Source organism: Syngnathus typhle, linkage group LG17 (genome assembly GCF_033458585.1).
Source record: "Syngnathus typhle isolate RoL2023-S1 ecotype Sweden linkage group LG17, RoL_Styp_1.0, whole genome shotgun sequence".
Taxonomy (NCBI): domain Eukaryota; kingdom Metazoa; phylum Chordata; class Actinopteri; order Syngnathiformes; family Syngnathidae; genus Syngnathus; species Syngnathus typhle.
This window is the reverse complement of record NC_083754.1, coordinates 4,976,631-4,990,464: the sequence shown is the minus strand read 5'-3', so window position 1 is coordinate 4,990,464 and position 13,834 is coordinate 4,976,631. Positions and strand designations below refer to the sequence as shown.

Below are 13,834 nucleotides of genomic sequence, written 5' to 3'. Positions count from 1 at the left end.
AGGCTCATACAGAATCCAGCAAAGCAACCTGTTCTGCAGCCCTGACAGGAAGAAAACTATTCGCGCCCCCCCCCTCCCCAACCTGACTTTCCTAACTTGTCTTGTAAGTCGTAAAATGTTGCACTGTCGCAAACGTGACAGAAGTAACAATGAGAGCGCCACTGCCCCCTGCTGTAGTAAACGCGCAATTACACTTTATTCCAGTACTGCCAAAAAAAAAGCCTGTTCCCCAGGTTCACACGCGCCCCCCCAGGAATAGCACCGCGCCCCCCACTATTTGAGAAGCACTGGTTTAGGCACAGGTATTGCCTTTCACAAATAAGTCATTTTGTCCACTGAACACCTGTGCGTTAACTGTTTGGAAAATGTCAATTATAGTCGACGGCTGTCAAAACAATCAAAAACTATTCAATTGACTCTCACTGAAAAGCACTTTTAATAGACCAACTATAGCTATCATTTTATTGTAGGATTACATATGTTAAGAGAGTGCATATCACAGACCAAGAATGGTTTTCAAGCAGGGAACATCTGTAACATCCTCTATGCATGGAAACAGAGCCACAAATCTCAATTTGTAGGTAAGCCTGAGGCGTTTCATGCACAAAAGCTTGGGTGAAAGTTTCTATCTCGCTGACTTTTACATTATCGTCCAGGAACCATTTTGGTACCAGCATCGAGGTACTTTATGACGGAAGTAAAAATGTTGGTACAGTGACAACACTAGCTCCACCATCAACATTTTTTATTGAAAATCGAGTGTCACTCAGGCAATGCTGCCAGCATTTGATGCAATCCTGGGCCAAAGATCAGCACACTCCTTGGCAACTGGGCCCGTAATGGCAGAACCTGGGCACAAATAAAAACAGGAAATTATTCATAAGTCTCAAACTTGGCACATTGTTTTTTTTTTAAGGCCTTCAGAGTCAGACATTTATATTTATTTGTCTCATCAATGATTGAGACCGTAGCAACTTTTTTTATGCTGCCGTCTCACCCACAGTGATGGATTCTATCTCCTCTTATACGACGGCTCACATTTGTCACCGATCAGACAAAGCAAGTGCTTTTGTAAGAGGGTAGCGTGTGAGCACGCAGTTAAAACAATCTACACATGAACTTCACTTTCCCACTTAACTTCCAAATTTACAATGTATTCTCAACATTTTTTAATTTTCAGAATTATACACCAACATCAAAGATTACCTAAAAGACAGTATTTGCGTACAAGCCAAAAGACTCCTGCTAACATCAAAATAGAATAATAAAAAAAATCCAACCCACCTTTCATTTCACCTTTATTATTTACAATGACGCCTGCATTGTCTTCAAAGTAGAGAAAGACTCCATCTTTTCGCCGATAGGACTTCCGCTGCCTGATCACGACCGCAGGATGCACTATGAAGAGAGGACATGGTTAGTATATTCTTACATCGCAAAAAATTAATAACGGAAAGGAGTACATGATTTGCATTTTTATTACATTTAACTATGTGATTGGTCTCAGAAAATGTAAATTTTTGGAATATGTCAGCTTTGCGGTTTATCCCATTTAGTTGAACCCAAGTAAATAAAACACCTCTGAATTGTTACCATTTTTTTTTTGAACTTACCCTTCTTCCTAAGCTCAGGCTTGCCTTTTTTGACAGTTGCCATCACCATGTCACCCACACCAGCAGCAGGCAGACGGTTCAGACGCCCTTTAATGCCTTTCACTGATATGATATACAGGTTCTTGGCACCTAATGGAAAAAGACCATCAGAAGAAATCAGGGACGTTGCCTTAACGTCAGTTGATGCAAATGTTCTTTAATTAAACATATTCCTCACAATCCTTCCATTATATAAGCTGAGACAACAAGACAGAAAATGCAGGAGGCAGAAATTTGTCTCATCAATGATTGAGACCGCAGCCACTTTTATTGAGCTGCCATCTCACCCACATTGATCAATTCTATCTCCTCTTATACGACGGCTCACAGTTGTCACTGATCCGACAAAGCAAGTGCTTTTTATAAGAGGGTAGGGTGTGAGCACGCAGTTAAAACAACTTACACATCAACTTCACTTTTCCACTTGACAATGTTCCCATCTCTGCACAATTTGATCCAATCTAAAAAGAAGCTTAATGGCAAAATCCATCCATCCTTGCACTTTTGAGAACATATTGTTTAAAGCCTAGCAAGTCCAAGGAATAAATATATGCATTTGCTCAGAGCTTAGGTAAATACGTTTTAGCTAATCAACGCAAGACACGTATACTGTTTCGCCACCTGAATGTAGCATTAATGCTGTTTACAGTTTTGAGAACTATTATTAAAAACTTACCAGTGTTGTCGGCACAGTTAATAACTGCACCCACTGGAAGACCCAGCGAGATTCGGAACTTCGCTCCGGATGAACCCCCACGTCCTGTGAAAATAAATATTTTAATCAGAATTCACGTATCACTAATAAACGCTGAGGTTCACGCGGCAGTCGTTTAAAATAGGACTTGAAGTTTCATGTTCTAGTGAAGGTTTGGAGTCAGACCATCAAATTTAGCCTAATTTAGCTTGGCAAACAGCGCCTTGCATACGACCAGCATTCGGCGAAATGAAAAGTTTTGCTTCTCCGTGTCGGTTTTAACATCTTAAACACGAACAGTCGATATAATTGTTAGTTATCCGAGAACTTCTTTCATAGCATGTAGCACAGCATTAAGAAAATACTCAGGGTTAACACGACGGCTACCGCGAGGCCTCGTAAGCAACGATTCTAATAACTATACAAAGCAATAAAAATCAGATGAACTAAACATGAATAACAGGTAATCAATTTGATAAGATACGCAGCGACTACAAAGTATCATTCGATGGAAAACAGCAATGGATGATGAAAGAGGATTGAAGTACACTATTTCTTACCTCTCTTCGACATGGCGACAACAGGGAAAGAGAACGAGAGGACGGGGGATTGTGGGAAATATTCTTCATCCGGGTTTTGTCGGAATCTCGTGCTGCTTTCAATAAAATCGGAAAGAGCAGCGATTTCTTTTAATGACTGCTGTTTAAAGTTTCTACTATTCCAGTAGTTGTTTTATTTCTGTTGTGGTTTTGATTGGAAACCGCTTAGAAAATTCGTGTTTTGCTATACAATCACAAATGCTTGCAAAAGAAGTAGTCCATTCGCTTGTGAGCTGCTCTATTAAAGCATATACGTACCATTCAGAGACCACAGGCAAGGGCTAGTGTTGGGCCTAGGGTTAGGGTTGGTGCTAGGGCTAGGGTAAAGCATACTAAATTTCATCTAATTTATCGTGACATATAATCAGAGATGGCTGGAACAGCCAAAAATTGCACACTTGCACTTTCACAACTGCGTATTCCCATTGAGGGTACCTTTTTTTTTTTTTTTTTTTAACTGATTCGTTTATTTTGATCTAGCGTGGTACCATGGGGGCAGTGGTGGTTCTACACTAATTACTCCAGGACGAGACTACTTCCGAGACCCCCCCCAGTAAAAAAACAAAACAAATTTCACTTCACACAGATGTTTTTTTTTATTCTTTCTCCTCATCTTTCAATTTCAGCGCAAGCCAAGACTCTCGGTGCAGTCGCTCATTTGATTCCACCACCTGAGCATTGGGTGGTGATGTTCTCTGCATATGCACTGGTAGGTGCATGAACTCATCTTCATTAACGTCATAGTTTGTCATCTTTGAGTTCAGGACCCACCAGTGACCAGCAAAGCCTACATCCATTATACGTCTGGGGAACTCTCTCCAGATTACAGACAAACTAGAACACTGAGCTTCATACAGAGAGCTGTCGTGTGTATGGTCAGTAAAATAAATAAAAGAAAGTAGTCCCAGGTTGATATGGCAGAGACGGCCCTCGTTGCGAAACTTAAGCAGTTTCTGCACATGGCTATCAGCGGTTGCATTGCGGATCCATGATGACAGCAGACCCAGCTGATTGGAACACTCGAGGAGGGACTCTTCAAAAGATGAGTAATCAGGCTTTGTGAAGAAACTGGTTAATGCACCTCCAAGCATGGTAATGGATATTGATGCTTTGACAGGATGCTCCCAGATGCCAACCACCATATCACGACATGCTTCTTTGTAGTCAGATGTCAGACCGCGTCCCCATGTAGCTAAACAGTAGAAAAGATGCAGAATAACATCAAATGAGCATAGGAATTTCTCTCAATCCAAGTACTACAGCGTAGAACAAAAATACTGAAAATAAAATATCAAATCATCATGTGCGCATATGCATTCTCACCTGCTTTACTATTTTTCAGTTTATCCCAGAGACTTGTTGAGTGACGAGAGGTTGATGTTTCTCTTACAGTGCAAAGCATCCTCCTGATTCCCAATCGGAACGCCATATCGAAAGCAAAATCTTATATTGTTCAAATTGGCAGCACGATTAATACAACACGGTTTACTTGCAACTCAAAACAGCGTAGTGCGCATGCTTGAACCGGCAACCATCTTGCGCATGCGCAGCATGTCCGCCACCTTGGATCGCTAACTACGGCAATCCCACTATAACAAAATACCTTTATAATGGTACGTTTTCGTAAACATGTATTTAAAACTTACAAAAAAGTATTTACGAGGTTCACCCGGTTTAATACATCTCTATTATCTATTAAGAGTACACAAAGAATTTAAAGGTGGAATTGGAATGAAATATAAAGTCTATTAAAAGAATACGACAGTGAAAGACAGACGTGGATTCATAACGTTGTCTTTGGTGCCCCCTTGTGGATATTTAGTGCAAAGACTGCGTTTTGAGGAAATTCTGGAATGTGTGCATTTTCAACCTTTGGCAAATTTACCCCTGACAAAATGTGCATATATTGGTGTCGTTGGTTGAACCAAGCGTGGATATTTCTCATGCATCCTCCCGTGAAAGATATGGCCAAAAAATGTCATATGATCACGATGATCACATCAAGACATCAAAGCAGCAGTGTTTGGTTGAAACCGTATCTGATGTTTATGAAGAAACAGCAAACGGGTTCACACCTTTTGGCTCGTGAAAATATCTTACCTGCTACCTGCACAATTAATTTCCCCTAAGCATCATTGCCGCAGCGCACGCGCAGTTTGCCTTTCTAGAAACAAACTTTGGGGTAATTATAAAGATCGCCGCTGCAAGACTTGTTTTTCAAGAACCTAAAAAAACGTCCCACCCACATTATGTCTATGTCTAGAACTGCAACACCCGGAAGTAACCATCAACAGTGTTTTGTGCTGCAGAAACGACGGATGCTACAAAGCAGAAAGGCATTGAAATCCCCGAAACAGGTTGGTGAAATGTCAATTTATCTAGTCAAAGCTGTCTGTTCATAAGAAGCTGTGCTGGAAACAATATAATACAAACTAACTTCTATTATTAAAGACAAGCGACTTTTTTGGACACTTATAAGTCAAATAAAAATGCATTTCAGTGTGTACTAATGCGAGATTTTTTATTTTTGCCATTGCGATTGGTGGTTTAGAGGTGTGTTTTGCCAATCGCTTAAGTCTTGATGGGTTAATAGCGCTTTATAAATCTGCAGGAGTCACTGGCATTTCCAATGGTTCTAGTATAACTGGATTAATCTGTAGGATTTCTAAAGAGGAAAAGACTCGATCACTTGCATTGACCTCAGATGAATAAAGTGAAGATATGTGAGAGGAGTGTGGGATATGTACAAGGGTCGTGTGACAGCATTCAAGGTGTAGGTGAGATAACAGCAAAGATCTGAGTCCTTGTTCACAGTGGTGATGGAGAGATTGACAGATGAGGTCATACAGGAAGATTGTAGATGATATAGTCAGAGTAGAATCTCATCTCGAGCGTTTAGCCTGGAGAGGTGGAAATATGCTCTGCATACATTTGCACTTACGTCTTGGGTGGATCTGAGCTGGGAGTGGTTCTGGAATCAAGTCTGCAGTCAGATGGCTAAGCCAAGAAGGAGGAAGTTAGGAGGAAAAAGTTGAAAGAAAAATACGACATAACATTAGAAGTTTCTGCTGAATGACTGAAGTGTTATGTTGCATTGGAACGTGGATCTCCAAGATGGCAGATGGTCCTCAAGCCCCTAAAGGACAAGAACCTCCCTTCAAAATGGTGACATGTGTTTTGTGAAGTTGTATGCTTTGGCAACTTTCCATTATTGTTACACCCTTGTAAATTAACAAGCAAATACTTTCGGAAACAAAGATGTTTTTTTTTTGTTTTTAAAACATTTGTGTTGGTATTTTAGGTGAAAAGATGGACGGCAAGAAAGAAGTTGTGGACCGCTTACGTCTGGCTTTCCGTTCCGGCATTACAATATCTGAGGACTTTCGTTATGATCAGCTTTCTAAGCTAAGGGCCATGATCCATGATAACGAGGAGGATATTTTGAATATATTGCACAAGGATTTTGGCAAGGTAACATTTATAATAGAAATAAGCGGATATGTGACATTCATGATTTAATTTTGTTTTTTTGCACATATGAATACATTACACAAAAAAGAAAATGGGACAACATTATGACAAACATACATGTATGTTTTTAAGGCTAACATTTACTTTTCTTCATCCCTCATTCACGATAGCCCAAATTTGAGGCCAGTCTGTCTGAGATTGATATGGTGATTAATGAACTAGACTACGCCACCATGAACCTTCAAGGATGGATGGAGCCAGAGTACATCAGCACGAATCTTGTAGGTTATCCTGTGTGTGTGTGTGTGTGTGTGTACTCTGCTTGTCACCCCAAGTCAGCTGGGAAAGGCTGCAGCTTCTCTGTGACTTGAAAAAATAAGCAGTGTCAAAAATCATGAATTCATATTTGTTATTATTATTTTTTCTTTAACTCCTGAACGATTGTATTTGTATTGGGTTGCAGGCCACAAAGTTTGATAACTGTTTTGTACGAAGAGAACCATTAGGAGTGGTGCTTATCATTGGGGCATGGAATTACCCCCTTCAGCTAGTTTTATCACCCATGGTTGCAGCCATTGCAGCAGGTAGGATGAACATAAGTTCTTACATTTTCCCTCTTCAAGACCTCTGTTGTTTTTGTCATTTGTTTTGTCATATGGTTTTGTTTGTCCTTTGCGTGGACCCTATTATTATTATTAAGCGGCTTTGAGTGTTTAGAAAAGCGCTATATAAAACAGATCTATTATTATTATTATTGGCTTCTCAGCATCTGTGTGGCAGCACTGATTGTAAATTTTTGCATTATTTGATATATGATTTTCTCTCTTTTTTAAAAATAATATTTTGTGTGATTGAGATTTAATAGTTCTCACTATTTTGTTTGATGTCCCTAACCAGGAAATTGTGTGATCATCAAGCCCTCTGAAGTCAGTGCTGCTGCAGACCGGCTGATAGCAGAGCTCATCCCCAAATACCTGTCACAGGTATTTGTCACAGACAAATAATTCTGTTAAATTACTGACTTAATTTTTTTTTTTTTCATTTGCCAGGACTGTTATGCAGTTGTCAGCGGTGGAGCAGAGGAGACCAAGGCACTTCTGCAAAATCGCTTTGACCACATTTTCTACACAGGTTAAGTCAATTTACTGTTCTCTGTATGTCGGTGATGGGTCTAGTTAAGAAATCGTAATTTGGGACGTAAGTAGAATCTTGGACTGCAGAAAGGATGTTAAATTTTGTCCAATGGTGAACAGTAGAAATAATATTAGTTACAGCTTTATGCTTCTTGTCTACTAATTCACATAGTGAATTTTTCTCTTGTTGCAGGTTCTCAAATTGTGGCTCGCAGCATCTTACAGGCAGCCTCAGTTCACTTGACCCCAGTAACATTGGAGCTGGGTGGCAAATGTCCATGCTTGATTTATGGATCAGTGACTACTGAATATGCTGCACGCCGCTTAATATGGGCCAAGTTCTTCAATGCAGGACAGAGCTGTGTTGCACCAGACTATGTATTGTGCTCCAAGGCCACATACGATGCTCTTCTTCCTGCCTTGTCTGAGATCCTGAAAGAATTCTATGGCGAGGATCCTCAGAAATCTCCAGATTTGTGCCGTATTGTGTCACAGCAACACTGGACTCGTCTGACAGAACTCCTGAAGAAGTCCAACGGGACGGTAGTCATCGGAGGTGAAAGTGACCAACAGGACAAATACATTGGTGAATTGGTCTTACATTTGTTGATAACTAATTTCTTGTTGCAGTTTTTTTTGCTATTTTTAAGGCAACACAACCAAACATATATGTAAATAATAATATTATTATTAGCAATTGTGTATATACACAATTGCTAATAATAATAATATTATTTACATATACGTATATATATATATATATAAAGTCACAGAATGATTTCATGATATGCAACTTTTGTTTTGAGAACTTCTTTGATTATACATTGTGATAATTCCTGACAGAAAAAAACTGCTGGTTCTTCTTCTTTAATAATGAACTACTGTATGTGTGTTATTAATTCCTCTTAGCTCCGACAGTGGTTCATGTAGCTGAAGATGACGCACTCATGAAAGAGGAGATCTTTGGCCCAATTCTTGCTATTCTAACTGTCGAGTCTATGGAAAAAGCCATTGACATTGTCAATCAGATGGAGAAGCCATTGGCCCTCTACGTTTTCTCTAACGAAGACTTTGTAAGTTTTTCACGCGCTTCAAGTGTTACAATCATAGATTTTTATGTTGTACAATCACTTTTGTGATATTTTTCTCTCCGAGGTCACAAACACAGTGATGGAGAAAACAACCAGTGGAGGATTCTGCTCGAATGACGGGATTCTCCACATGACACTACCGGGACTACCATTTGGAGGTGTAGGTAGGTGTTAAAGGAATATATTTTTATTCGATAATATTCACACAAGATAATTCAATCTTGAAGTCCAATTGTAAATATTTGGAATTTTTATTTTCACTTATCCTTCAGGGGCCAGCGGCTGGGGCTCTTACCATGGTCGCTGGGGTTTTGAGACCTTTAGCCACCGACGAGGTTGCATGATGCGTGGTTGGGCTTTGGAAAAACTAAATGGCTTACGCTACCCACCCTACAATGATAATAAACTGAGCTGGCTGCGCTGGACTGCCTCAGTTAAGAGAACTTGCCTACTCATGTGACAGCAGACAGTGGATGTTCGGGTAAAAAACATTCTATGGCAATATGGTGAGATCAACATTAATTTTTTTTGGGGTCCATCTAGCAACATTAAATTACTTTGTGGTGTTATTCAGTTTTCAAATGGTGAAAATAATCTCTTGGACCTGTTGTTGATTATATGCTTTTCTTATGCTTATGTACAGATACTCTATATTTCCCTAATCAACACTATTTCAATGTGTTCTTCATTCTGTTTGTGTTTTAAGATTTTTTTAGGTCCCTATTGTTTTTGTAAGAATTATTCTTAATATTTCTTTGTAAAGGATCACATTTTAGACATCCTAAACAAAACTACAAACTTTGCACACTCATTTTAAAGTTGTTCTCAAGGATTAAAACAAAATGGCTCTGCACATAGTGTGAACAATCAAAAACAAATCTCAGTATGTTTGATCTTGACCTACAAAAACAGAAGAGTTATACATTTTAGAATGCCAAATTTTGCACATTTACATTTGCACCCTTGTCCTGGACAATTCATCTGATGGACTTGTCAAGCAATGTCAAGTTGCTGTACCCACCACCCCGAACGTATACGCAGAAGATGGATGGAAAAATACAAAATAAGACAAACATTTATTTAGCTTGACTCCGAGGGATACTTAATGATAACAGTTGTGAGCAAAAAAAGTTCTCTGACAATGGTCTAAATGATTTAGTATGTATGAACGTAACCTTTGGGCTAGGGCGTGACAATTAGCCATTTGAACTTTGTTATGCACGAGTGGCTTTTATTTAGCAAAAACACCAATACAAAAACTTTATTTTAATATCAAAATTGATAAACCTACAGACATTAGATTAAAAAAAAAGACCTACAGATATTAGATAAAAAAAAAAAAAGAAAGACCAAAGTGAAAAGTGTGAATACAGTGTCTCACTTTGGCCAGCTTACTAGACATCACACTACAAATTGTGAAACCTATATGAATTTTTTTCAGAGGGGAAAAAAAAAAAGTTCCAACATACCATCTTTAGAATAAACTTACACGAGGACTGAATAAATGAGCGGAGTTGAATTTACAAATAAAGAGAAGAAAAATGATCTCATGGTTCAGACATTGCCAGGTCTCTGCGGGTTTTCAGTCCAACTGCACAGAGTTCTTTGAATTATGACTTGGTGAAATCAATACACAAGACTTCAGAGAAAATAGTCTGCAACTGGCTTCTTTGATGGAATGCCTCTTGTTTCCTGTGGTGCTGCTTCAAATATGATGAACTCTCGTTGTAAATGTTCATCCAGCTCCAAAATGGCAGCCACGTTGCCACATCTGTAACAGCAAAAAAAAAAAAAAAAAAAAGATTCTATGGACCCACATTTGATTGTGAATAAATTACAAGGTTCTAAATAAACCTGACTGGTGATTGTTTTTGTGTTTCATTCATATCGGACATTTGCAAACAGGTGCTTTTACTCGGGGAAGATAACTAACCCCATTTCCCTCCATAAATCTGCAACTGAATCATATTTGCTCAGATTTGTATGGTTGAATCGGTGTCCAATTAAGAATATTTCATGCTTCATACCTGTAGCAGTAGTTTGGTGCCGACCACACAGTGAGCACTGTTTCGTTAAAGTGCCACTTATAGCCCTCCATGACCAGTTGATGTGCTCTGCAAATCATGTGAATGTCATTGGCGGCATTGAACTGGGCCACGACATCACTACCAAACAGGTAGCCAGCACCTCTGGGACTCACACCCCATCCAGTCGTGTCTGAGACCAGGGACACAAAGTCAAAATGTCAATGTCATTTGCCTTTTGGTATTGAGAAAGTATTGCGCATATACCTTCTGGGTCTGACCAAAGGAGGTCACACATGGGCCCGTCATGAGGCACTTCCTGTTTTCTGTCAATGGTCCTGATCTGATCCAATGTCTGGATGGACGGCGATAAGCCACCATGCACACAAAATATCTGAGGAGATAGAACAGACTGAATTAAAACAACTGATGAGACACAAATGATCAAGTCAACTTTTTTTGTTTTTTAAACTTTTTTTCTAGTTTGACTGGAACTTTGACTTATTCTCAGGTGAAACTTGTATACATTAAAATCACAGGTCACACACTCCCTAATCGTGTTGACAACAGAACAAGTAGGATTTCCAAACTTCCGCTTTTAAAATGGCTTATCTAAACTACAATCTCATACCACAGATGTCCTATGCTAAACTAGCTAGAGAAATGGTTCTTCAAAACAGCTAAAGACAAAGTTGACTTCTTACCTTGCCGTCAATGATAGCGGAGAGGGAAAGGTAGTCAAAAATTTCAGTGCAGTATCTCCAGACTGTGACAGAGCCATATTTTCTGAGGCACTCATCATAAAAACCGTAGACTTGGGTGATTTGTCGAGACTCATGGTTTCCCCGAATCAAAGTTATCCTGTCTGGGTAACGCACCTGTAAACACCACACAAAAGGGTTTTAAAAAAAAGGCATCGGTCAAAGGTCGCATGACCTTCCCCGTGGAAGTGCCTTGCTAAAGTATTAGCCCACCTTTTTCCACATATCAGGTTTCAAACAAAGATAAAAAAAAACAAAAACATTTTCTTGTGAAGTATCAACAAATAGGACACAAATTACACAATTGTGAAGTGGAGGGAAATACACCCGTATCCTACTTTGTGGTTGAGATATGACAATGATAAAGAGACACAAGGTGCTAAGGTTTGACAAGTCCTACAAGAACAACAGGTATGACTTCATGTGTGTGGCATACACAACTGTAGTCATGCAGGAACATGTAGCAAATGTAATTGTGTTTAGACTACTGGTAGTATTAACCCCATTGAAAAGTGGATTAGCAACATTTGGCATCGTGCGTCTTGGTTGGAATGTAAACAAACGCCGGACGTCGGTCGCAAAATTCACGCAAGGGCTCTCAGGGGAGGCTGGCTAGGAATAAAGTGGATAGGTCTACTCTCATCTTAACATCCGCGAAGCCTATCCAGATATATTATTAACAAGAATTTGTACCTTAAGAGCTAGAAGAAGAAGGAATGTTTCCACACTGTAAAAGCCTCGGTCTACAAAGTCTCCCATGAAGAGGTAATTTGTCTCTGGAACATCTCCACCAACCTTTTGTAAACGTGATACAATGACATATTAGAAATGTAAAAAAAAATTGGTATCTTAAGTTATTGGCCACTTGACATCAATATACAGTAGAAACATGTATTTTTGAGAAATTCAAACACCATTCTATTACAATTTCCAACATTTACTTACCCTAAAAAGCTCCTTCAAGTCATAGAATTGACCGTGTATATCACCACAGACCTGTGAAATAGATAGTCATTGTCACCACTCAATTTTTTTTTTTTTATAATTTATGACCAACAAGAAACAGAAAAAAGAAACTTACTGTTACAGGAGAGTCCACTCTTTGGACATTGCTTTCTTCAACCAGAATCTCTCTAATAAAACAGATAAAAGCATTGGTTAGGAAGTTTTAACAAGTACTAACATGCACACTAAACAAGCTTCACTAAATGTTGTAACATCCATATGGCTACTTGGTGCACTTTTTAAAAACTGGAAACAAGATCCATATATACTCAATTTCTAATAGATTATTTTAAACCTATAATTGACATATGTAGCATAAAATCTAATCACTTGTTTTTTGGTGAATGAGTGTATACATGCAAATGTTACCTGGCTTTAGCACAAAGGGCTTTCACTTCGTTTTCCTTAATAAGTTCACACCGTCTGAGCTGTTCAATCTGCCGGTCCAAGTCGCTGATATCTCCCATTGTCACACACATAGGGAAAGCTGGTCACACACTGATCTTCACACACTCCTGTTAAAAGAGACATATTCCCATGTCATTAAGCAATGTTTTCCATCACAGGTTAGTTAGTGTTGCAAGTAAAAAATAGAGCATATATATATATATATATATATATATATATATACACACACATATATATACACACACACACACACACACACACACATATATATATATACACACACATATATATATATACATACACACACATATATATATACATACATATAATATGTCAAACACACACACACACACACACATAAATATATGTGTATATATATATATATATATATACACACATGCATCTATACACACACATATAAACATACATACATCTATACACACACACATACATATATATATATATATATGTATGTATGTATGTACGTACACACATCTATACACACACACATGTATAATATATATGTACGTACACACACCTAGCCTAGGCCTAGCGCGTGAGGCCTACGCTCAACAAAGGCCATTCGTAAGAAAGTCACTATCTCGAAGTCAATCAACAGATTCTTTTGTAGGCTTCATGTAGTTTGTGAACTTTAGATAATCTATCCAACATCGGCTGTCAACACACTGAGGACTAAAACACAAAATTGTGAAAGCCATCGTTCGAGCTACTATTGCCACGGTTAAGTGCGTGTCTAGAACACGAGAGCCACACTGTCAGATAAACATTTAGGATATCGTATTATTAAAAAGTAACGACTTACTTAGAATGGATATAAGGTGGGAAAACAATCTCCAGTATACTTTATAATTTGGAGTTAGTTTTCTTCCTTTACCGGCCTCTCGCTCTCCCGTCGCTGCGTCGTCACTGCCGGTTGACGCTCTTCTGTTTTGACATTTTGGCGGGTGGCAAACATTTGGGCGCATTACCGCCACC

The 13,834-nt window shown here is 38.9% G+C and overlaps 4 protein-coding genes across 4 annotated transcripts; 1 reads left to right on the top strand and 3 right to left on the bottom strand.

Annotated features, from left to right (window-relative positions):
- Positions 1–730: 730 nt before the first annotated feature.
- Positions 731–2,981, bottom strand: rpl23 (ribosomal protein L23). The gene is made up of 5 exons (XM_061303001.1): positions 2,907–2,981; positions 2,329–2,412; positions 1,614–1,742; positions 1,285–1,398; positions 731–849 (listed from the first exon to the last, which is right to left on the bottom strand). Exons 1-5 carry the CDS (start codon positions 2,917–2,919, stop codon positions 767–769), a joined length of 423 nt encoding a protein of 140 aa, XP_061158985.1. The 5' UTR covers positions 2,920–2,981; the 3' UTR covers positions 731–766.
- A 535-nt stretch (positions 2,982–3,516) lies between these two features.
- timm29 (translocase of inner mitochondrial membrane 29) lies at positions 3,517–4,488 on the bottom strand. The gene is made up of 2 exons (XM_061304158.1): positions 4,269–4,488; positions 3,517–4,137 (listed from the first exon to the last, which is right to left on the bottom strand). The coding sequence occupies exons 1-2, from the start codon at positions 4,372–4,374 to the stop codon at positions 3,542–3,544; spliced, it is 702 nt and encodes a 233-aa protein (XP_061160142.1). The 5' UTR covers positions 4,375–4,488; the 3' UTR covers positions 3,517–3,541.
- Positions 4,489–5,202: 714 nt separating this feature from the next.
- On the top strand, positions 5,203–10,001 carry aldh3b1 (aldehyde dehydrogenase 3 family, member B1). The gene is made up of 10 exons (XM_061304151.1): positions 5,203–5,302; positions 6,247–6,416; positions 6,587–6,697; positions 6,880–7,000; positions 7,314–7,399; positions 7,466–7,547; positions 7,743–8,135; positions 8,459–8,622; positions 8,705–8,804; positions 8,913–10,001. Exons 2-10 carry the CDS (start codon positions 6,255–6,257, stop codon positions 9,098–9,100), a joined length of 1,407 nt encoding a protein of 468 aa, XP_061160135.1. The 5' UTR covers positions 5,203–5,302; positions 6,247–6,254; the 3' UTR covers positions 9,101–10,001.
- Positions 9,698–13,816, bottom strand: LOC133170931 (serine/threonine-protein phosphatase 4 catalytic subunit B). Its single transcript, XM_061304157.1, has 9 exons — positions 13,662–13,816; positions 12,800–12,945; positions 12,507–12,558; positions 12,371–12,421; positions 12,119–12,220; positions 11,369–11,542; positions 10,932–11,058; positions 10,668–10,857; positions 9,698–10,411 (listed from the first exon to the last, which is right to left on the bottom strand). The coding sequence occupies exons 2-9, from the start codon at positions 12,907–12,909 to the stop codon at positions 10,282–10,284; spliced, it is 936 nt and encodes a 311-aa protein (XP_061160141.1). The 5' UTR covers positions 12,910–12,945; positions 13,662–13,816; the 3' UTR covers positions 9,698–10,281.
- Positions 13,817–13,834: the final 18 nt, after the last annotated feature.

Coding starts and splice junctions, on each gene's coding strand:
- LOC133170931 (XM_061304157.1), bottom strand. CDS start 12,909: ATGTGTGTGACAATGGGAGATATCAGCGACTTGGACCGGCAGATTGAA. Junction 12,422..12,506: donor GAGTGGACTCTCCTGTAACA/GTAAGTTTCTTT, acceptor TCTATTTCACAG/GTCTGTGGTGATATACACGG. Junction 11,543..12,118: donor TTCTTCTTCTAGCTCTTAAG/GTACAAATTCTT, acceptor TGGTGTTTACAG/GTGCGTTACCCAGACAGGAT.
- aldh3b1 (XM_061304151.1), top strand. CDS start 6,255: ATGGACGGCAAGAAAGAAGTTGTGGACCGCTTACGTCTGGCTTTCCGT. Junction 6,417..6,586: donor TGCACAAGGATTTTGGCAAG/GTAACATTTATA, acceptor CATTCACGATAG/CCCAAATTTGAGGCCAGTCT. Junction 7,400..7,465: donor TCCCCAAATACCTGTCACAG/GTATTTGTCACA, acceptor TTCATTTGCCAG/GACTGTTATGCAGTTGTCAG.
- timm29 (XM_061304158.1), bottom strand. CDS start 4,374: ATGGCGTTCCGATTGGGAATCAGGAGGATGCTTTGCACTGTAAGAGAA. Junction 4,138..4,268: donor ACTGAAAAATAGTAAAGCAG/GTGAGAATGCAT, acceptor TCTACTGTTTAG/CTACATGGGGACGCGGTCTG.
- rpl23 (XM_061303001.1), bottom strand. Junction 1,743..2,328: donor TAACTGTGCCGACAACACTG/GTAAGTTTTTAA, acceptor TTTTTCCATTAG/GTGCCAAGAACCTGTATATC. Junction 1,399..1,613: donor GCCTGAGCTTAGGAAGAAGG/GTAAGTTCAAAA, acceptor CTCTCTTCATAG/TGCATCCTGCGGTCGTGATC.